This window comes from Ceratotherium simum, chromosome 14 (assembly GCF_057802395.1).
Source record: "Ceratotherium simum simum isolate JZ-2026a chromosome 14, ASM5780239v1, whole genome shotgun sequence".
NCBI lineage: Eukaryota > Metazoa > Chordata > Mammalia > Perissodactyla > Rhinocerotidae > Ceratotherium > Ceratotherium simum.
Window position 1 is genome coordinate 45,540,512 of NC_141913.1, and position 24,106 is coordinate 45,564,617.

The window sequence follows — 24,106 nt, forward strand, 5'->3', positions numbered from 1 at the left end:
TGAGCATTTCTTTCCTTTCATTTATGCTCACTCCCTTTTGATTTGTCTTCAAATACAGAGTCAAGACTTCTGGGTAAAGATGGGGGCTTGAACACATGTATGTAATTTCACTCCTTCCCCCAAACCCCACTAAAATGTCAACAAAGTTCTTGTTGTTGGTAGTGGTGTTTTGTTTGTTTTCAAGCACAAACCTAAAAGGATGGGAAAAAGAAAAGGGAACCACAGCAACAGGGTTTTGGAACCTGGAAGGCAGATGGACAAATGGTTAATGATTTAGCAGAATCAAGAAAACTGAGTCCTAAGCTGGCCATCCTAAGACAAGAACCATCCAGATTTACACGACAGAATCCCTAGGTGACTCAGAATTAGCAGCACCAGGTACCTGTGGAAGTGAGGATGAGAGAGATGCTAGAATGAGATGGATTGAAAGTCTGTTAAAGAAGTGGTCGGGCTGCCCAGATTCCCCCCACTGCAGCAGGCAACTGCCCCCACTCACCCAGCAGCCAGCTGGAGGTTTTGTCCTGGAGACGGAACAGGGGGCTCTGGACTGAAGATACCGTTGAGAGCAGGAGCACCACTGAAAAGGGCCGAGTTCAGGCAACTATACTCACTGAAGGCACAGAGACCCAGCCCTCTCTGCCTTTTTCCCCACAGGAGACAGGAAGAGTCTGGAATCCAATCAGCCCAAGGAGGAAAGACCTAAAGATATTGATACAAGGACCCCCTTACTAAACAGCTCAGGCGCCTTACCCTACATGAGGCCCACATCTCCTACCCACTCACTTAGAGCATTTTAATCCCTATTTGGAATTCTCAGCAGATAACCAAACACCACGTGTCATCCGAGGAAAACTTAGTCAAAATTAACTATAGTGGAGCCATTTTAAATGGAGTCAGAGCTGCCTTTGCAGAGAAAATGCCTTGCTGTCTTGAACCTTGGACTAGGCCAAACCTTTGGATTGGGCCAAAATGGCAATTGTTTCACAAGAACTTGTTTGAGAAGTCAGCAGGACATCTTGATCACATAGACTGAGGATTGTGGACTTTCTGTAGAATCAATAGTCAATCCATGTTTAGCCAAGACTAGCTCTTTGCCTCCAACTCCAATTAAAATTCTTTGTAATACGACATCCTTTCTTTACCTTTAAAAGCCTTTGACTTTTACTCCCTAGTGGGACACCATTTGGGTTTCTACCTGAATCTGTGCTCCCTGAATTGCAATTCTTGAGACCCCAAGTAAACTTTTTGCTTCTCTTGCAGTTTATGCCTCTTATTTGTTGACAGCCTCTAACAGGAAAGACAGAGACCCAAACAAACAGAAGAAAACAACATGGTGGAAACTGGGATGATGTAGGAAGGAGAGAACTTGGACAAGGGACCATAAAGATGGAACTTATTGAGACCAGACTAAGAATTAAAAAAAAAAAATTACTATGCTAGCAGAGATGAAAAACTCAATAGAAGGATTGGAGAAAAGTTGAGGAAAAGTTACAAAAATAGCAAGCAAGCAAAAAAAAAAAATAGAAGAAAATTTAAAAGGAGGTCTAACATCTAAATAATAGCAAGAAAACAAACCAACAAACAAAACCAGAGGGGAGATTTTTAATAAAACAATTTAAGAAACTTTTTCACAACTGAAGGGCATGACTTTCTGGATTTAAAGGGCCCATCAGGGGCTGGCCCAGTGGCGCAAGCGGTTAAGTGCACGCGCTCTGCTGCGGCAGCCCGGGGTTCGCCGATTCGGATCCCGGGCGCACACTGACGCACTGCTTGTCAAGCCATGCTGCGGCGGCGTCCCATATAAAGTGGAGGAAGATGGGCACAGATGTTAGCCCAGGGCCAGTCTTCCTCAGCAAAAAAAGAGGAGGATTGGCAGATGTTAGCACAGGGCTGATCTCCTCACAAAAAAAATAAAAAATAAAAAAAATAAAAAAAACAATAAAGGGCCCATCAACTGCCCAGTGGAATGGATGAACAGTCCCAAGAAATATCATCATGGAATTTCAGAACACCCGGGACAAGCTTCCAGGATAGACAGGTCATATGTAAAGACTAGATATGAGAATGCTTGGGAATTCTCAATAGCAACACTGGAAGCTAGAATGCTAACACTAGATGCCAGGACTTTAAAATTGAGGGAAAAATGCTTTCTAACTCACATTTTTATATGGAGACTACGGTTCAAATGTAAAGACAGATTAAAAACATTTTTAGATATGGAAGGTCTCAATGAATTTACCTTCCATGCACCCTTTCTCAGGAAACTAGTGGAGGATGTGCGTCACCAAAATGGGGAAGTAAACCAAGAAGGAAGAGAATATGGCATACAGGAAAAAGGCTGTCTAATACAGAAAGCAAGGGGAATACGCAGGAAGACAGGGAAAGAAGATCCCAGGATAACAACTGTGTTCCAAGAAGAGTGAGTAGTACAGACTAAAGCAGAGGCTCCAGGAGAAGATTCTGTGGGAAGATGTAACTGATGGCTACCTGATGTGTCTGAGCATCTTTTGGGATTGAATTAACGAGAAAGAAAAAATAACACGACTATTAACTATGGAGAAAATAAAAAGCTGGGCAGAAAAGGAAAAGCAACCATAGTATACTATACGTCCAACCAAAGTTACGACTTAGCTAAGTTGGAAAGATAGGGAGATGAGAAGGGTACATGTGAATGGTGGGGTCAGGGAAAGGAAGCCATGAAATCCTCGTCTTCCAGAGAAGAGCAGTGGACAATGCCTAAAACTGAAAAATCAATAAAGTAATTTGAGCGTGTTATTTGGCGACATGGAGGTAAATGCCTAAACAATAAGTTAAAACTTTTGAACACCTTCATTTCATCGAGCTAGGGTACTGAATTGTATTAAATACAAACTTGATTTTTTACTAGAAACCAGCATCTTTGTCCTTCAGACTATACAAATGTTTCCTCAAAGATAATGTTCTTCACCTAATCATCACGTTAGTAACAATCCATGAGGCAGAAGGAAACTTCAGCATAAGAAGCTGAATCAGTTAATCAGCCAGCGATTACCAAATACTATTCCAGAATTTGTACATCATGACATTCCTTCTTTTGTCCTAGAAAGGCTGAATGAAATACAGATTCTAAGTTTAAAATAATTCGAGATTTGGAGTTTGAAATTTCATTCTGCCACTTATTAACTGTGTAGCTTTAGGCACGTTTCTTCATCTTTCTCAGCCATTATCTCAGGGATAATAGGGCTAACATGAATTACTTGAGAGGTTATTATGAGGATTAAAGCACATGGTAGTGCACGGCCTCACACAAAACACTACTGCATTAGTGGCAGCTCTCATAATTTTGAGCATTTCTCAATATGCCTTGAAAGCTAAATGGAAGCACGTGTAGCGTTTCTGCAGCCATTGATCAATACTGGACGGTCTTGGCCTTGCCCCAATGTTCCCATTCCAACTATGGAGACTCATGAGAAATAATTAAGTGAGGACACACAGTGATAATGACAGATGCTTAAGGTTGGGTATAGAGTAGTAGGGAGGGGCTGGCCCCGTGGCTTAGCGGTTAAGTGAGTGCGCTCCACTGCTGGCGGCCCGGGTTCAGATCCCGGGCACGCACCGATGCACCGCTTGTCCAGCCATGCTGAGGCGGCATCCCACGTAAAGCAACTAGAAGGATGTGCAACTATGACATACAACTATCTACTGGGGCTTTGGGGAGAAAAAGGGAAAAAAAGGAGGAGGACTGGCAATACATGTTAGCTCAGGGCCAGTCTTCCTCAGCAAAAAAGAGGAGGATTAGCACGGATGTTAGCTCAGGGCTGATCTTCCTCACAAAAAAAAGAAAAAAAAAAAATCATGGGCCCATCCCTGATATTTGGATTCAACTGGTCTGGGATAAGGCCTGGGCACCAGTATTTCTGAGGTCCCCAAGGGATCCCAATATGCAGGAAAGTTGTTTCTCATAGAGTTGAACTGTTCTGTATACTAAAAAAGAAATGTTTAGAAATTCCTAGAGGCAGCCAGGTAGGGGGGAGCTGAGCAACAAGGTGGAAAGCTAGGTGGCTAGAAGAGACTGCAGAACATTTACAAAAATGGAAAAGTTAATATTTAAGTCATTTAAATTGCCACAGTATTAGCGTTCCATCTGTCTCCAGAACTCTGAGCAGTCTAAACAAGTACCTAAGGTGAACGGGTTTTTTGGTGTGAGAATCAACTTAAAAAGCCACATCAGGTACAGGTTTCAAGGAAGAAAGAGCTGTGAGATGAGAATCCAGGAAGAGAAGAATCCCACGAGAGCAGTAACTCAGAACCAGGGTGTCTCTGAGTGGAACACTTGGCAGGGATGTGGGATGGGATTGTGACACTTGGATTACAGCAACCACCACAGAGTGAAGGGAACAAAGTCCACATGCGTGAGTTTTGCTGCTGCTGGCCTGAGGTGACCACAACCTTGACTCCCTAATCCCCCCAATCCCATGGCTCTCACTCAGTATTTAAAACTCTCGACCCATTCATATAATTAAAATTTAAGCTAATTGAGTCTAACATCTTCACCTAAATTCTGATCAAATGAATTGCCTCATTGAATCCAATTTGAGCTCATTCATGTTCTTACAAGAATTTTTTTTTTTTTGGTGAGAAAGGTTTGCCCTGAGCTAACATCTGTGCCAACTTCCCTCTATTTTGAATGTGGGATGCCTCCACAGCACGGCTGGCGAGTGGTGTAGGTCTGTGGCCAGGATCTGAACCAGCGAATCGGGCCACCACTGAAGCAGAATGCACAGAACTTGAACCACTTGGCCATGGGGCCAGCCCTCACGAGTATTTTTTATTTAAAGATACAGGCCAAATATACTACAAATGCCTCATTTCCATCTGTCATTTCACTTAATTGCAAAATAGGATATAATCTAATGTGTTCAAAAATAACACAAAAAAGGGGCTGGCGCAGTGGCGTAGCGGTTAAGTTTGTAGGCTCCACTTCGGTGGCCCGGAGTTTGCAGGTTTGGATCCTGGGTGCTGACCTACGCACTGCTCCTCAAGCCATGCTGTGGCAGCATCCTACATACAAAAAAAATGGAGGAGGATGGACACCGATGTTAGTTCAGGGTCAATCTTCTTCACAAAAAAAAAAAAAACAAAAAAAAACCCCACAAAAAAAGATTACAAAAATGATGATTTAACTAGATGATATAACTAGATGTTAGTTATCTAGTTCATCTAGTTCTAGATGATATAACTAGAACTCACATCTAATTTTTAAAAATCATTCCTCTTCATTACCACATAATTTTAGTAACACCTACTAAATTTAGTAATATCTAATTTCACATATACATATCATAAAAAACAAAAAGATAAAAAAATGCAAAAGTCATGAACTAATGGGAGACAGAGATGTTCAGCTTTAAAAGAATTAAGCCAGCAAAGAATTTTTACATGTCTGTTTATTGATTGCTGTGAATATGCCTACTGAGAATACATGACATGCATTTTTGGGGAGAAATTAACCAAATCTGAAATGAAGTCATTTAATAAGCCTGCTGACAGTTAACAAGGTAGCACAGATGAGATCTAAGGACACAGTGTGGGGTGACGCAAACAGCCACTTACAGTTGTCATGAAGATTCCAGCTGTAAATTCTTTTGGAACTTATTTACTCATAATTACTTAGGAACTACCACAAAGGAGGGAAGATCACTCTGCCTCTTTAGCTTACACTAATGCTAGGAAGGATGCTGTTCACTAAAGTATCAAAAAAAAATTTGCTCTTCAAATTGTTTAAAGCAATTCCATTTTTACAAATTCTTCCACATCAATTCGTATACCTTAGAATTATAAGCAGCATATAGATTTGAAAAGGTTAATAAATGGTGCAAAAGACTGATTCATTTGATTCCAGTATCTACTGCTGAATTATACTCTGTTCTGATACTAGCAGATTTTTACACCATATCATCAATTTTCCCCCAAGATGTTTGTTTTAACTCATTAATACAATAAAGTGATATAAATTAAGAATTCCAGTTACACTTAAAAGGGCAGAAAGATTAAATTACTGGAACGTCTTAGACCATAATTAAAAACTGTTTAATTATATATATGGTATATATATGATGCAAAGATTACAACCTATAATTGGATAAAATGCTGAAATGTATTCACAACTGCAGAGTTACATGCTGCATATTTCTCCCAAACTTTGTAGTGGATATTTTTTCTTAAAATGACAACATCAATGTCACTTGATATTCAAGTGATTTGGATTGCATTTTGGGGTAGTAGGAATAGAAAACAAAAAGAGAAAACAGAAACGAATATACCCCAATGGAATAAAAAGGGGAAGATTTTGGCTTATTGTTTTTTTTAAAGAGACGGCTTGTTCCTTTCATGAACCGTATTCTTTCCTTAATGCTTCAGGACTCCGTCACGGCGTGCAGCGCTGGACAAACCGAGGGTATAAGCAAACATCCCGGATGTGGTACCTATTCAGGATCCAGGTTAAGAATCGTTCCAAGCCCAAGCCGTATCCTCCATGAGGACATGTGCCATATTTTCTCTGTTTAAAAACAGAGTGAGAGAGAGGAATAAATGCTTAGTTTAAAATTGTCTAAACAATTAAAAGGATCTACTGTGAAATGAGTTTGCTTATTGCGGTTAAGAATTCAACCCTTAATCTATATGCCCTCATGGACCACGTTAAAGAACAATTTGGTATGAAAAATAAACCAGAGATTAAGTGTCACTCTGGAAAGAAGAGATTTCAAACTTTAAACTAAGTCAATGTCTCTGTTCCTGAGAGGAAAACCAAAGACAGCACTAGATATTGGTAGGATCTAATGACAAATTTTTAAAAACTCAGTAACAGTGAGCAAGGCCAGCCATTAAATAGGTTTTCAAATGAAGTTAACATACCATTGGCCAAAGACAAAACTAGCAATGTTCACATGCCACATTATTATAACCATGAAACTGAATACAGCTTGTTCAAATGCCAAAGGACCACCCCAAATTCTCTCCTTTTAAAAATCTCAATTTATACAGAACTATTACAGTGAAAAAATTTTTGAAGTGTTAAAAAATATTGTTTTTACCTGATCTGTGTACCAGTAATAGGGAGTGGGGTCAATTCCTTCCCTTTTATAACCTGCCAGCAGTTCTTCACTATCCCAGATACGCATTGAGCCTCCCACAATCTCACCAACATTGGGCATCAACACGTCGACCTTTAAAAACAAGTAAATAAAATGCATACTTACTACCAGGCTATCAGTCATGGCATTGCTCTAGAGTTTAAAAGAAAATCAAAATTAAGCTCCAATAGCTAAAGGAGCACTATGATCATGCAAAATTCAAATATTGTTCAAATTCTATAATTTAACAAGGTATGTTACACCCAATCAGAAGACAAAAACACTTTTTAAATATCGTCATTCTAGATTTATAATGAAATATTTGCCATGAGCTATATCTTATTCTAATGAGTCCCTACCCCCTTAGAAAGCAAAATTACTAATACTATTTGAATCACAAACTGACAGATTCAGTAAGGCGGGAATCCTCAGGACATCGCTGCATATAGAAGGACTTGATCTCCACGGGAAATCGACACAGCAAGATCGGCTCATTAATGGTGTCCGTCATCAGTCTCTCAGGAGCTTCTGGAATGTCCTGAGGTTAAACAAGACTTCATTGACATTTACACCTCGAAATGCAACAAGACAGAAGCAGCTCTTTCACCCAGTAGCAGCCCTCATCTTATTAATGCAACAGATTAGAGAATATACACCCACCCAAAACCCATACATATGGGGGTAAGGGACAATTTCTTTCAAAACCAAATAAACATATTAAAAAACTCATACGCAGTTAATGAAAGACCTGTAAAAAGATCTGCCTCCTTCTACAGTATATCTCAAGAGTCATGCTGCTTGAAGAATGAAAAAAAAAAAAAAAAAAACCCCCACCCAAGCTATTATCTCTGTGACTAGATACTGCTTAGTTATTTTTTTCAGTGGCTAGTTTTATCTAGCTCTGCAGCAAATGTGGTCCACTTAGTCCCATAAGGCATAGGATAATCAGTGAATGCTTCAGAACATCACTGATCTACACACAGAGTATCTTATTAATAACACCAATCTTTAAACGCTCCTGTTATCTGTACTTCTTTCCTGTTATAATAAATCTATATGCCTTCAATGGTAGAAAGACACAGTTGTAAGACAAATAACCAATGTCAAATTTGTAAGTGTACCCACACCTGGAATAGTTAGCCAAGAAATGTTAGATGATGATGAATCAAGTTAATATGTTTCTCTCTCAAAACATCCTTCAGTAAACCACACGTAAATTCAAGTTAAAACTGAAAACTCTTGTCCCAGTCAAACTGACAGAGAGAATTGGACAAGACTCATTGATTTGTTTAATGTAAGAACTTAGCAGTCACCTGGCACAGCTGTTTTCAAGCTCTAGTCCCTGGAGCCCTGCGCCCTCTAAAGGACAGAGAGGGAATGGGAGATGAGTGTGAGAGCTCTGATCTCTCACCCTTTATTTGCTTTCCATGCTGGAGTTCTGCATAAGATTTAATTGGGGGAAAGGGGGCCTTACTGCACATTCCAAAGTCTGAAGACCGTTTATCTACTCTAGCGTCCTCTTGTGTATGGGATGACATCAGTACTGAGTAAATGCTGACATGCGTGGAGGGCTTCCTGTGCCATGAACCCTGCTGGGCATTTAGCTCCCTGAGTGTGCACAACTTTACCAAGTGAATGTTACCTCCCAGGTAAAGACACAGAACCAGAGAGGGGGGTCCCTGGCCTTTATTTATACAGCGGTAAGCACAAAGGTGGGAGCTAGCCCACCTGGAGGGCCTTCTTACTTCAAAGCTTGTATTCTTTCCACTCAATCACACTACTTTGCTAAGTATTAGGTAATAGTAGTTCTCAAGTTTTCAGTACAAAATTTTGTTATTATACATCATCACCTGAATTCATGAAACAGTAAGAGTAATTTATATAGATCTAGTATACTGTTTGTCCTTTCTGTAAATTCCTTCTAAAAACAAAACAGAACTCTAGTGAGCAATAATTACATTTCATCTGTAAAACGGTTAGATTTGCAAATACTATGAAAGGAATAGTTCAACGCACAGGGAAGAGGGCTTAGAATAACGTTAACAATCTATACCCTCAATTCAGCTAGGAGGGTGGTCCCAGGCAAAACAGATACATGCTCACTTTATCTAGGACACCGAGCCACTTTCCCCATCAAGGCCTTCTCTCTTGGTTTTGCATTTGAACCAATGGCTAGTTTCTTCTTTGAATCTCCTCCACATGAAGGAGTTTAACCTCACTGTTTTGGGGGGAGGAGTCCTTTTTGAAAAAGCCAGATACTTTCCCCAGAAAAACAAAACAAATACATATACATATCAATTACATTTTGCGTATAATTTCAAAGTTCACACTTTCTGAAGCATCCTGCCAGCCTAGAGAATTACAACGAGAGCTTATAAGTCACGACCATGGATTGACCACGCTTGAAGAAGAGGAAAAAGGCAAAGGATGAGATGCGAAGGCTAAGAACTTTTTAGTATTTATTGAACACTACAGAAAAGGCACTGTTCGAAGGCTTACTCTACATCTACTAACTCAATGAATCCTCAGACAAGCCCAAGAAGAAGGTTCTGTTGTTATCATTTACTTGATAAGAAGATGCCTTGTGCATTACTGGTTAATGAATCCCACCTCTGAAACAACAATAGAAAGGAATACATACCTCTCCAAATTCATAGAAAGTTCCATCTTCTTTCTTTATGTTGTGTTCTTTTAGCCACACAATAGCATCTGAATAGTTCATCCGTCTGAAAGGCCGTTTGGGGGGCTTGAAGTTCTATAGTCGAAAGAAAAAATATAGTGTATATAAAGCAACCGTTTACACTAAAATTCCCATTTTAAGAAAAACTATTTACCATCATTGTAAAATATTATTTCAGACTAGAAAACAATGTGGACATTCCTAAAAATGGAAAACATATATGAACCTTCTCCTATGTAAATTAAAATATTATGAAGTATTGGCAATGACTAGTATCAAATTTTAGTCTTCAAAATATTAGTCCAGAAATGGGTGAAGGGGATCAAAAGGTACAAACTTCCAGTTATAAAATAAATAAGTCACAGGGATGTAACGTACAGCATGGGGACTACAGTTAATACCGTATTATAAATTTGAAAGTTGCTAAGAGAGTAGATCTTAAAAGGTCGCATCACAAGAAAAGAAAATGGTAACTATGTGTGGTGTTGGATGTTAACTAGACTTACTGTGGTGATCATTTTGCAAGATATACATATAGGGAATCATTATGTTGTTACATCTGAAACTAATATAATGTTGTTATACTGTATCTTGACAAATATACATATACTTGTCACTTATTTCAAAGCTCACTAAGGCATCAAATGTACAAAAACTGAGGGTGAAGACTTCATTGCCTTCCAAAAAAGAATCATAATTTTGTATTTCCATAAAACACTACACCCACCGGGTTGAGGTCATACACTATGCTTCCTGCAGGTGATTTCAAGACTCTCTCGACCACGTCACAAACCAAGTCCTCCAGTCGGTTCAGGAGCTCCTCAAAGGTCACGAAAGGGCACTCTGCTTCCACGTGACTGTATCTGAAGAACGAGACACTAGCTCGGAGCTGCTCTTCTTTTCTGCTAAGTTTCTCTCAAGCAAGGGTTTTAACACTGGGAAACAGCCCAGAAAGGCAACTTGCAACCTCACTAACCAACTCCCAACTCGGCAAACAAGTTTTAGACTAGCCCCTACCCTTCCCCCTTGAATAGTGATTTCTTATTTATTCCTTAACACATAAAGGATCAAGGCAAAGGGACAAAACAGACCTTAGCTAGCTGTGGCCTAAGACGCAAAACTTCTTATGTGGTTTCCATTAATTTATTCAACTGCCCTTCATATATCCTCTTAATATAGCACAATTTTTTACATAGACATCATTTGCCTCTATAAAGATTGCTTCTCTAAACAAATTTTCCTAAAAATTTTTTTTTAATTAAAATAAAAAGACAATTCCGTACTCAGCCAGGTGCCTTCGTGTTCTGGATTGTTCTGCCCTGTATGACTGTGCAATACAAAAAACATCTCCCAGAGTTGGAATGCAGGTCTCCAGGTACAACTGAGAGGACTGGGTCAAAAATGCCTCTTCCCCAAAATAGTTCAGCTTGAAGAGTGTGGCACCACCTTCCACTTGTGTTTGCACTAATGTTGGAGGAGTAACCTGTTCAAATGGAAAGAAGGAGTAAATAAAGGCCTATTGTGAGCACTACTATTCAAATTTAAAAATGGCAGAAGGTATCATTTGCAAAAGATGACCCACGCACACTTACTTCATAGTAGCCCCTGTCAAAGAAGTGATCTCTGAAGCACCTGGTGACTATGCAGCGTGCTTTTAGGATTTTGGACATGTTCTCTCCTCGGATCATCATGTGTCTGTTGTTGAGCTGGACATCAACGTCAGACTCTTCGTTGATCAAGTTATCAGCTCCTCCAGCAGGGGCCAACCCAATCAGTTCCCAGAAGTCACAACTCAGCTCATGGCCCCCAGGAGCCTAAATTTTTAAAAAGTGGGTGGGAGGGAGAAAGAAAGGAGGGAGAAGGAAACAAAAAACTAACATTTATTAAAGATTTTAATTTATGTCAAATGTTCAGCTGATATTTCTAAGAACCTCATCATTATTAGCCTACCCTTCTAAAAACAAAGACCTAGTAATTCAATTTCATATTGATACATTTAATATTTCTTTCAGAGTATATACACACACGCAATTTTTCAAAATTAGAAAAGCACAGGGCTGGCCCCGTGGCTTAGCAGTTAAGTGCGCGGGCTCTGCTGCTGGCGGCCTGGGTTCAGATCCCGGGCGCGCACCAATGCACCGCTTCTCCGGCCATGCTGAGGCTGCGTCCCACATATAGCAACTAGAAGGATGTGCAACTATGACGTACAACTATCTACCGGGGCTTTGGGGAAAAATAAAAAGGAGGAGGATTGGCAATAGATGTTAGCTCAGAGCCAGTCTTCCTCAGCAAAAAGAGGAGGATTAGCATGGACGTTAGCTCAAGGCTGATCTTTCTCACAAAAACAAACAAACAAACAAAAAAAGAAAAGCACAAACTAGAAAATAAAATAAACTATAATCCCATAACTCAGTGGAACTACTACTGTTAACATTTTGGTATCTCTTTCTAGCCTTTGCCAATTATTTAAAATAACATATTACCCACATTGAAAACTCCTTAAATGCAAAGGTTTTACTCAAAGCTATTTCTCTTTGGAACAGATATATAGTAAAAATTCAAATTCTCCCAAATAATTCCATTAAAAGCAATTCATTTTAGAAGCCACATATCATAGAATATATAATTATCTTAATGCCAAACACTGGACAGCAAGCAACATCAGGACAACCACTCCATTTTGCAATCACGTTACGTCCAAGCAAAATTCAGTGAACAGGAATCAGATATTTTTTCTTAATATAGGTTCTTTTACATGAACTCTGGGAGATTCTCTTTTATCAATAGTTCTAGCCTATTAGGTAGACTCTAGGGGCTCCCTCTGGTGGTTAATGTGTCAAATTTGTTTGTTTTCCTTCCCAGACAACAAATAAAACCACAGTAGTTATTTGAACAATAATTACCATCAAGTAACTGTTAACTGGTATAAGTTATGTGCCTTTTGGCTGGGGAACAAACCATTCTCTGAATATCAGAGTTATACTTAACTTTTTTTAAAAAGAGGCTTTCAAACTCTATTCAGAAAGTTTCAGATTTAGATTACTTTTCTTTCCTAAAATTTTTGGGAAGATTGTTTTCATTTCCACCTAGCTGAAAAATTATTCACACACCCACAGCAAAGTGGCTACAATATGGCCCATGAGGATTATTCAGGAATTCTATAAGGTTGGAAATCCCTGAGTTTGTTACATCATATGATCTGTACAGTGTACATATTTCACTGGAAAAGGAAAAAGTATACTAAATTTAGCAAGTGTACCATATCTGTGTATTTATATGCCCATTACCATAGTACAAATAAAGGCATTGGAAAACAAACAAATGAACATCTATTCGCCCAGAGACGAACTCAATCCACTTACCTGCTTGCCCTCTGGGGTAAGATTTAGCATTCCATACACTGCAACACTACTCTCGGTGGACAAGAGTACTCCATTGTAACACTGACACTGCAAAAAGATCAAGTTCAAATTTAGTTATTCACATTTACATTAAAATATTCTAACACACAGAAAGCAAAGGGGATTATTTACAAACAAGTTATCTGGGCCAAAACTAGTAAAATAAGAAGATGTCCAGGGCCGGCCCCATAGCTTAGCGGTTAAGTGTACACGCTCCGCTGCTGGCAGCCTGGGTTCTGATCCCGGGCGCGCACGGACGCACCGCTTCTCCAGCCATGCTGAGGCCGCGTCCCACATACAGCAACTAGAAGGATGTGCAGATAGTTGTATGACATACAACTATCTACTAGGGCTTTGGGGGGAAAAAATAAATAAATAAAATCTTTAAAAAAAAAAAAAAAAGAAGATGTCCAGCAATTTTTAATATTAATAAAGAATAGCTATTTTAGTAAGAGAAAGACGTATCTATATATAGATACACATATATATGTAAATATAAGTTTTATATATATACATATGCATAAATGACACTAACTCACATCTCTTAAAAATATCTGGATGGGGCCGGCCCTGTGGCTTAGCGGTTAAGTGCTCGCGCTCCGCTGCTGGCGGCCCAGGTTCGGATCCCGGGTGTGCACTGATGCACTGCTTGTCCAGCCATGCTGAGGCCGCGTCCCACATGCAGCAACTAGAAGGATGTGCAACTGTGACACACAACTATCTACTGGGGCTTTGGGGGAAAAATTAAAAAAAAAAAAAATCTGGAAACTTCATTTTTCTTTTTCTTTAAAATTCAGACAGTTAAAATAATACACAGAGTCCATCTAGGCTATGATCATCAATACTTGATAAAATCCTTAGGAGAAAAGCGATGGGGAACTTTATTAATGCAAGGATCAGGCTATCAACACCTGAACCCACTAATCATAAAAAAAGACAACTGGACATCACTTCGTGCTTCATGATGAGATGCAATTGGAAGACCTCAGCTTTTCCCACGACGTAGCTGTCCCCAAAAAAACCATGAATCTGATCAGACCTAAGCTCCAGCTTATAAGAAATACAGAGGACAGAGGACATGCTAAATGACACCTCAAGATGCAATCAACCAAATCCAGAATGTGAGAAGTTCCACTGGACAAAAGACCAGGTGTTTTCCAACAAATAAATGGCAAAGAGGGGGAAAAGAAAAGAGAATGAGGGCCGGCCCCATGGCTAAGTGGTTAAGTGCGCGTGCTCTGCTGCTGGCGGCCCGGGGTTCAGATCCCGGGCGCGCACCGAGGCACCGCTTCTCTGGGGCCATGCTGAGGCCGTGTCCCACATATAGCAACTAGAAGGATGTGCAACCATGACATACAACTATCTACTGGGGCTTTGGGGGAAAAATAAATTAATTAATTAAAAAAAAAAACAAAAAACGCCTATATCAATAACTTTTACCCACAGACTACCACACAAGCAGGTTTATCATCACTTGTCTGACAACGCTTCAAAAAAAAAAAAAAGAAAAGAGAATGAAAAGGGATTTCAGAGATGTGTCACCTAAATGCACTATGTAGATCTTGTTTGGGTCCTCACTCAAACCAACCAACTATAAAAAGACATTATGAATCAACTGGGAGAATTTGACTAGATATTTATTTGTGTTAATTTTGGGAGGTGTGATAAGGACAATGTGGTTATATTAAAAATATTTTTTGGGGGGCCAGCCCAGTGGCGTAGTGGTTAAGTTCTTGCTCTCCGCTTCGGCAGCCCGGGGTTCACAGGTTTGGATCCCAGGTGTGAACCTACGTACCACTCATCAAGCCATGCTGTGGCAGCACCCCATATACAAAATAGAGGAAGATGGGCACAGATGTTAGCTCAGGGCTAATCTTCCTCAGCAAAAAGAGGAAGACTGGCAATGGATGTTAGCTCAGGGCTAATCTTCCTCACCAAAAAAAATATATATTTTTTTTTCTTGGATTTACATATGCAAGTATATTTATATGAAATGATACACTGTCTAGACAGTAAAAGAGGAGAGTAGTAAACCAGAACTGGCCATATATTAGTCATTACTTGTTGTGGACTTAATATTTGTGTCCTACCCCCCACCTCCCAATGTGATGGTATTAGGAAGTGGGGCCTTTGGGAGATAATTAGGATTTGATGAGGTCACGAGGGTGGAGCCCTCATGAATGGGATTAGTGCCCTTATAAGGAGAGCTTGCTTCCCCACTCTGCTCCCTCCTGCGCAAGGAGACCACGGGAAGTCAGCAGTCTGCAACCTGGAAGAGGGCCCTCACTAGAACCTGACAGTGCTGACACCCTGATCTCAGACTTCCTTCCTCCAGAACCGTAAGAAAGAAATTTCTGTCATTTATAAGCCACCAGTCTCTGGTACTTTGTTACAGCAGTCCAAACTGACTAAGACATTACTTAAGATGAGTGATAAGTACACGAAGATTTTTTATACTCTTCCATTTTTCATGTGTTGGAAATTTTCCATAACAGTTTAAAATTGTATTATTGTTGTTAGTGCTGGTGAGTGGATTCTGACTCCTAGCGACCCTGTGTCCAGCAGAGCAGAACCCTGCCCGGTCCTTTTGCACCATCCTCTCACTTTTGGTGCTCTATCAGACAATGTTCCACTGCTATTCATAGTGTTTTCACGGTCAGTTTTTTTGGAAGTGGGGGGTCAGGTCCTTCTTCCTTGTCTGTCTTAGTCTAGAAGCTCCACTGAAACCTGTCCACCACGGGTGACCCTACTGGTATGTGAAATACTGGTGGCATAGCTTTCAGCATCACAGCAACACGTAGCCACCACAGTCCAACAACCAACAGACGGGTGGTGGTGGTGAGAGTACCGAATATTAATCACTAGACCACTAGGGCTGGCTTAAAGTAGGTATACAGCTCCTAAAACTCCCAAAACTAACAATAAAGGAACCTACAGAAAAAATCTAATTTTTAGCCACAAATAAGAGAAAATATTTACCAAATCATCCGACAAGACACACTGAAGATATCCTGTACCATCCCGCAACACCAGAAACATTAAATTCTTTCCTAAAAATGAGAAAAAGAAATTTAGCCAGACTGTTCTCAAGGCACTTAAAAGCACTTTCTCATAAGTTAATCTTATATAAAGGAAACTCCAAGTCAAACAGTGAAAATTCAAACCTCCCACGTGGGCCCCTTCTCCTGAAGTGTCCATCGGTAATATCACTACTCAGTATTTGTAAAGCAGTTTATTGTCTTCATTGTACTTTCGAATCCTAAGTGACACTCATGATCCACATGATCACGGGTAAGCAAGACAGGAAGCAACGTGAGATGAGGAATTATGTCTTATTCACCGATGAATTCCCCACAATGCCTAGTGCGTGGTTCTGTGCGTTCAGAGGGAGGTGCATAAACACTACCGTACAGAATCACTTTTTCTTATTTATGCCCATTTCTTTTTATGAAGGATTTGATAACCACTTACAATAAATACATATAACAAAACAATACAAAGAAAAAGAGAAAGCAAAACATCAGGACTGAGAGAGTAGAATGCAAATATACTAATTATACAAGTCAACACTACTGGTATAAATTAGCTTCAGATTTGGCTCTGCACTTTCTATAATACAGCCTCTGCTTTTCATTAAATAATTAAATTCAATTAGACAAATATTTACTGGATACCTCCTGATCAGTGTGATTGCTTACAGCTAAATAGTACTTAATTTTTAAGCTTTTAATAGTCATTAAACAAAAACAAATTTAGGATATAAATCATAATCTCCTTTAAAAAGCTAGCATCCAAAAACAAAAATAACCCCAAGTAAATGTTTTTATGTTCTTCTTCATCTTCGACCAGGAATATTTAAAATGAAAAATAGAGAAGAGGGGTACGCCATTTACCTTGCCGACGCAGCCTGTGGACCCAGCCAAACACCTTTACTCTTTGGCCTCTATATCCTTCTAATGCACAAATTTTCACCTGTCAGGTTAAAATAAATAACATTTGACCAATCGTGTCATTTACCACATATCAACTTTTTCACTAATATTAAATGGGTGGCAGTAAAGTGTTAAAAATTCACAAATGGTGCAAAACTGCAGACAATCACTCTACTACAGGTCAGAACCAAAAAATGTCACCATACCCGAGCAGTTAAAAAAAATCCAAGTCTTCTTTCTCTTAGTGCAAAATGAGCAACACCCAGAATTTCAGATATTGCTATATGAAATCAACGAAGACCTGAATTCACACCAGCAACAACCCAAGTCCACAGGGAGCCCTTTCCCTGACTTCACAAGTCCCTCCTGACATGCTAGGAGGCGTTTGGGGGATGAAGGAGAAGGGAGATGAGCAGAGGAAGGGGATGGTGGATGTAGCCAAGGAAACAGCTTCACCACCAAGGAAGCAGGAATACTGTAACAATTCATCAGCAGTAAGAACTACCTGAAATCCAACCATGTCCATTCACAGTCCAGTATTCTGTTCTAGAAAGAATATAGAAGGCCTCCAATTTCATAAAATCACGAAACTTTTTATGGATTTAAAGAACGATGGATTTTGACCTCCTCATTTTATGGTGTGGAAACGGCTACTTAGGGAGGGCAAAAAGCAGTTGACCAACGCCACACAGTACAGCCAGGCCCGGATCCCAGGTCTGCTGGCTTTTAGTTAGGACAGAATCCGTTCAACACGCAATTACTAAACTTTATAATAAAATGAACCCCAAAAGTACCAGCCTTATAACTCTAAAACGTCACTTCTCTTTATCCCTTCTAAAGGGAAAGCAGACAAACAAGTAAAGGAACAGACCACACAGCATGCCTCTCAGATACAGAAAGAATGGTTCCCCATGACAAGTCCATGATATTTGAAACGACACATGTCACACTTACACATTCTGGCTCTGGAAGACTTGGATCGTTTTTAATGGTAATCTTCTTTGCTTCTTCCAGGTTCTTTTCTCTTCGCAAATTGTCTTCTGCCTAATTTTAATAATAAAACAATTTGTTAACATGGTTTCTAGTGTTCTAACTTTAAAAATGTTCACAGTGGCAAATTCATTGTTCACCTCTTTCTTTTCCCGGGATTCATTCTTCATTTGTTCCCTATGCCACATTTTTCTAATGTTCTTCATCTGTGATTTAGAAATAACATCCCACCTCTAGAGAGAAAAACAGATATTTAATTTTTTCAAGACCTCTATGTTCTGATGAAAATTTATTCACAAAATATAAATCTGTAAAGTTTTTGGTTCACCTTACCTCATTTTCTTTTTGTGAATCTACATAAATGGTAGGAAATGGTTCTTTTCCTACTGTCATCAAAGCCTTGGGTGGGGAGGGAGAAAAAGGGTATTTCTTTAACACTGCACAATATTTGAAATGAGACATAACATCTTAATTATGAGGCAACTTCAACCATCTAGAACATAATCAAGAGCCAAGAAAAAAGCATAAAAACCCTATAGCCAAAAAACTGAAGTTGACAGAATGAATGACTGGTTAAACGTACTATTTTGTTTCAAGTAGAAGCCCTCAGGTCCTTTTGCAAACAATTCTAGCAAGTTCGGTGACACAGTATACAGCTTCCAAGTACAAGCAAACAAGAAGCAAGAGATTTTAAGCAGCTGTAGGGACCAGAGGGAGGTATGCTGACAACAGAAGAGATGGTTAACAGCAAAAGCCAATTGCAGATCACATCTAAATGTTAATCCTCACTGAGAAATCAAGGAAGATGTTTCTGAAACTCTTTCAACAAGATAATGGCAAAGAACACAAAAAGCTAAGCTTCATTTAATTTGAGAAATTCCCATATGCAGAATACTAACACTGGGACAAGTTAGGTACTGCTGTGTCATTTAATATTTCATAGTTTGTATTCTTTTTTTAAAAAATAGATAGCTGAAAGTATGTAAGAGATGGATGTTTTATTCACCACTTCAAATATTCCTTCAAATTTTTCCCGCAGTTATCAACTCAACCAAGAAATGCAACAAATTACTCTCTGCAGTTGTAAGATGTGAAACTGACAAAAACTGACCCTTTCTAAAAGGTCTAGTTTCCAGACCTAAAAAATACCTTTCTTCTTGTTTTAACACTAGTCCCACCTCAATGACTGATGTAGAGGAGGAGGGAACCTGATTTTTTAAAAACATCCAAGAGAATTCATCTTTTTAACAATTAGACTTTGTAGAGATGTTTGTAAATCATTAGGAATTAATTTACTACCTGACACGCTCTTGATCCCTCTTTTTATATCACTGAAATTGAAAGACCCAAACTGTAATTCCCCAAATCAGAATGGCACGCTTTTGCTAACAGTGACATTCTGCAAACATTCACCTAAACATTGTTGTCAGTTTTGGAGAGTCACAGGAATCACCCCAGCAACTCAAAATGAGAGAAATATTTCCCTCTAAGGGTTAAAAAGTAAGATTCACGTATAACCCATACACCAAAGCATAACCATAAATATGACCTAAAAGAGGAGAGAATGTGCCCGGGACAGGAACACTTGATTCTAACCTAAATAAATGCTGTAACACAGCTAACAAAAAGGGGGACTGCCCAGGGGTGGAAACACAGAAAAACAAGTGTCAGGGCAGTTCTTTTCCTAGTGCTGTCCAAGAAGGGAACTTGAACCATCTTCCTCACGTGGCAGCTGTAGCCACTTCAGGCAAATGGCAAGCCCATGGCTACTTTAAGAGGGATGTCTGGGCCCACACCTTAACCTGACGCAATCAGTTACCTAACACTCATGTTCTGAGTCCATGTTCTCGAAGAACCCCTCTGATCTGTATTTGGCTTTCCATATAAGTCTGCTTAGAGAGAATATGCTAAACTCATTTGAGGATTCTAGGTCCTGAGAAATAATGATACATTAATAAATTAGCACTCTGGCTTCAAGCTCCAGACTCGTGAGCTTTTGAGCATCTGCTCTAAGAAATGGGTCCATTCTTGGTGTACTGATATTAATCAGGTCTTTGAGTCTTCAAGGCTCAGGATCACATCCGGATTCTAGTGGTAAATTCACCAAGAGGCCTCTTAGGAGTCAGTTTAAAAGAAACCTGGGCATGAGCTCAGTGACTGAGAGAAGCTCATTTTTATTTCTACAAGAATTTAAAAACCAGCCATCTGACTCACCGGAGAGAAAAATGCCAACATGCAATGCCCCATGATAAAGAAGAAAAGATAACACCTTTTTAAAATGTTCAAATAAGTTTAAACTTAGATCATCTAATACTCTTAAAGCTAGATCTCTGTATACGTTCCTTACTTTCCCCTTTCTGAAAATTCTCTTCAAATCCTAGTGCTTCAAATAAAATTACTGACAAGTCACATAATAATTGACATGAGTCATTAATAAATGCAAAGTCACTTTCCTAATGAGAAGAGACACTACCTTTAGACCTGTTTTAAAAGGTTTCTCCTTGGTTCCATCACCCGTAGCATCATTTCCCTCTCGATCCGAGACATACAGCTCTGCTGTTTATAAAACGAGAATAAGTTACTCATTTGGCCAATGACTATCAGTCACCTCATACTACAACTACTTTATCCATTCTTTATCTCTGTAAACAGAACAAGCATCTAATTAGTAAAAAATTACCACAGTCCAAAAGAAATTTTATCATAATTATTTTCCCACTCATGTATTTCAGTGACATCCATCTCATAAAAACATATTAGTTACAAATTTAGTTTTTCAAAATAAACTTTGATCATTTTAATTTGTGATACTGCTTCTATCTACTTAAGTCGCCAACAATAAAGAAGGGTTTGTTTTCCGTGTTGTTTTTTTTTCAGTGAGGAACATACGTCCTGAGCTAATATCTGTTGCCAATCTTCCTCTTTTTGCTTGAGGAAGATGGTCCCTGAGCTAACATCCGTATTAGCATTCCTCTATTTTGTATGCGGGATGCTGCCACAGCATGGCTTGATGAGCGGTGTGTAGGTCCATGCCTCGGATCCGAACCCCCAAAACCCCAGGCCGCCAAAGCAAAGCACGCGAACTCAACCACTACGCCACCAGGCCAGCCCCTAAAGAAAGGTTTTGAAGTTAGCCAGACCAGACTGGAATCTTGGACGTTGTACCTTAAAAGCAAGGGTGACCCTGCCGAATGCACTTAACCTTTCTGAGCTTATTTTTTCTCTATAAAATGAGGAAAACAATATCCATCTTGAAGGGCTGTAATGAGGACAAAATAAAATTACACATACAAATGGGATACCCCAGCGCCACTACACAGATGTCAAATAAATACCAGTTTCCTCAGGTCTTTAAAGGAAACCGAAGCTCTGAGGTTAAACAAACTGCAGAAAGCCTCACAACTGGTAAGTGTGCCCAGGGACATCAATCCAGATCTCCTTTTTCTACCGTATGGTCTCCCAGGAAATCTCAATATAAATGAGGATGTGTGAAAAAGAATTAGGATTCTGAAGTCCTTTCCCGACGATCACTTTGGAGAGTTCCAGACTTGGGGGCTACCCTGAAGTCTGACAGTGCGAAGCAGTGCCTACGTCTCAGCCGAATCACGGGATTGTTCGCAGCGGGGCGGGCCTGGAGCGGCCGCCACCCCAGCCCCCGAACACACTGGGCTCGAGGGGAGCCCGGCCCGGCCGGCGAGTCCGGGCCCGGCGTGGGCCCGCCCTCCCATCATTCCGCATATAAACAGCGATGGAGCGCCCACTCCGTGCCAGGCACCAAGATAAGCGTTGTGTTCTGCCGGAACCAGGTTCCTACCCTAGGCAGGAGCACCGCCCCACTTACACACCCCGGGGTCCCCAACCCTCACTCACCCAGCACCATCCCTGCGGTCGCCCTGGTCACCTCCAAAGACATCGTCTGCAAAACGCCACCACCCTATCACCCCAACGTGCTCCGGCGGCTTCCTAGACTCCGACGTTGCATCAGATAACGTCGCGCATGGGTCGCCCGAGCGTCGCGGCGCCATTGGTTACCGGAGGTTACAGGACGTGGGCGAGCGTCGCTGCGGCCGCCATCTTTAGTCCGGGCAGAGGTAACTTCCGGGTCTGGCGACCCGCCCCGCCGCTCCGCGTTCCCCGGGCGCCGCTGGCCCGGGCCTCCCTGGACCCGGAGACTCCTGCTCCCTTCGGTCTGTACCTCCCTAACTTTCTGGGCTGAGTCTTCCACTTCCGCCCCCAACTGTAGGCGCGCCAGGGCCCTCTTGGAAACCAGACCAAGGATTTCGTTCCAGATCCCCAGATGCTGGAATGCTTGTGGAATTAATGTCATCATCGAATGTATTGAGCGCCATCCCAGCCTCGGAACGCTGGGATGGGGTGGGGGTGGGGGTAGCCCTATCTCACATGCATCGCCTGTTTTGAAATATGAAGATGCTTTAACTTTCCACCTTCAACGAATGAATGCACTTCTGTATTTACGACTCAGAATATGGTATATTTTCGTTTCAAGTTATAAGGATCACTGTTAGAGAAGCCATAATGTTGTGGAAAGAACCAGGGCTTCGGAATACAAGCCTGGTTGGAATTCTGGTTCTGCCTCTTCCTAACTGTGTGTCTTGAGATAAATGACCTAACCTGTGTGAGCCTCAATTTCTCTATTTGTGAAGAATGATATAAGTTTACTGCCCAGCATGTAATAAATACTAAATGAAGGATAGCCAACATGATCCTTCTCAACTTAGTGGAATCCCATAGTCTGTCCTTGAGTCAAAGGAAAACGTAACTTTTGTTATGAAAGAAGCTCTGAAAATAACTTCATGCATAGAATCAGAGTCTATCAAAAAGATGAACCAAATACTTTTCTTCCAGAATACTTCACCCAATTTCATGGACTTTCCTTTTCCCTCTTTGGTGAATGTTTTCTGTTTGCCAACGTATTAGTCATTGGTGCAGAACAAATTTATTGCCTCACACAATTTCGGAGGGGCAGGAATTCAGGAGTGGCTGAGCTGGGGGTTCTGGCACAAAGTCTTTTCTGAATCAAGCTGTGGGCAGGGGGTGCAGTTATCTGATGGCTTCACCAGGTGGGGATCTGCTGCCTGGCTCACTCATTTGGCTGTTGGCGGAAGGCCTCCATTCCTTGCCAAGTGGGCTTCCCATAGGGCTGCTAACGACAGGGCAGCTAACTTCCCCCAAAGCAAGTGATCAGAGAGAGACAGAGAGAGAGAGGGAGACTGAGACTGTGTTCGTTACCTATTGTATAATAAACTACCCCAAAACTTCAAGCAACATTTGTTTTCTCACATTGTCTGTGGTCCTGGAATCTGGACCAGGCTTAGCTGGGGCCTCTGGCTCTGGGTCTCTCAACAGGCTGCAAGCAAGGTGACAGCTCGGGCTGCGGTCATCTTAATTTAAGATTCTTTTTTTTTTTTTTTAAGCAGTTTTTAATGATATTTGTGTGTAAGATTACTTAAAAATATGGAACACTTCATGAATTGGCATGTCATCCTTGCACAGGGGCCGTGTTAATCTCTGTATTGTATCAATTCTAGTGTATGTGCTGCCCAAGTGAGCACAATTTAAGATTCTTAAGTCTCAGGGTGGATCCTCTTCCATGCTCACTCAAGTGGGTGTCGGCAGGCTTCAGGTCCTCATGGGCTGCTGGACTGAGGGCCTCAGTTCTTCGCTGGCTGTTGGCCAGAGGTCTCCCTCAGTTCCTTGCCATGTGGACCTCTCCATAGAGCAGCTTGCTTCATCAGAGCAAGCAAGGGAGAGGGAAAGGGAGAGGGCAATCCAGATGGAAGTCACAGTGTTTTGTAGCCTGCTCTCGGAAGTGATAACCCATCACTGTTACCGTATTGTATTCATTATATTCGAGTCACTTGGTCCACCTTACACTCAAAGAAAGGGTTTCAGACCAGGGCACGAATACTAGGAGGCAGGGATCATGGGGGCCATCTTCGAAAGCTGCCTACCACCATGACCAAAACCTAA

At 40.7% G+C, this 24,106-nt stretch overlaps 1 protein-coding gene and 1 non-coding gene across 3 annotated transcripts; both read right to left on the bottom strand.

Annotated features, from left to right (window-relative positions):
• Positions 1-5,408: 5,408 nt before the first annotated feature.
• On the bottom strand, positions 5,409-22,139 carry NARS1 (asparaginyl-tRNA synthetase 1). 2 transcript variants are annotated; one of them, XM_004422574.3, is made up of 15 exons: positions 21,986-22,139; positions 20,589-20,671; positions 18,449-18,514; positions 18,256-18,348; positions 18,080-18,169; positions 17,087-17,165; positions 16,173-16,243; positions 13,155-13,241; positions 11,385-11,606; positions 11,076-11,275; positions 10,520-10,655; positions 9,754-9,867; positions 7,519-7,650; positions 7,074-7,205; positions 5,409-6,538 (listed from the first exon to the last, which is right to left on the bottom strand). In XM_004422574.3, exons 1-15 carry the CDS (start codon positions 22,026-22,028, stop codon positions 6,407-6,409), a joined length of 1,680 nt encoding a protein of 559 aa, XP_004422631.1. In that variant the 5' UTR covers positions 22,029-22,139; the 3' UTR covers positions 5,409-6,406. The 2 variants fall into 2 exon arrangements, with proteins under 2 accessions (XP_004422631.1, XP_087295398.1); XM_087439272.1 differs by having other exon boundaries at positions 20,589-20,668; positions 21,986-22,090.
• A 1,445-nt stretch (positions 22,140-23,584) lies between these two features.
• On the bottom strand, positions 23,585-23,688 carry LOC147915324 (U6 spliceosomal RNA). Its single transcript, XR_015554352.1, has one exon. It is a non-coding gene; the product is annotated as a U6 spliceosomal RNA (small nuclear RNA).
• Between the last annotated feature and the right edge of the window lie 418 nt (positions 23,689-24,106).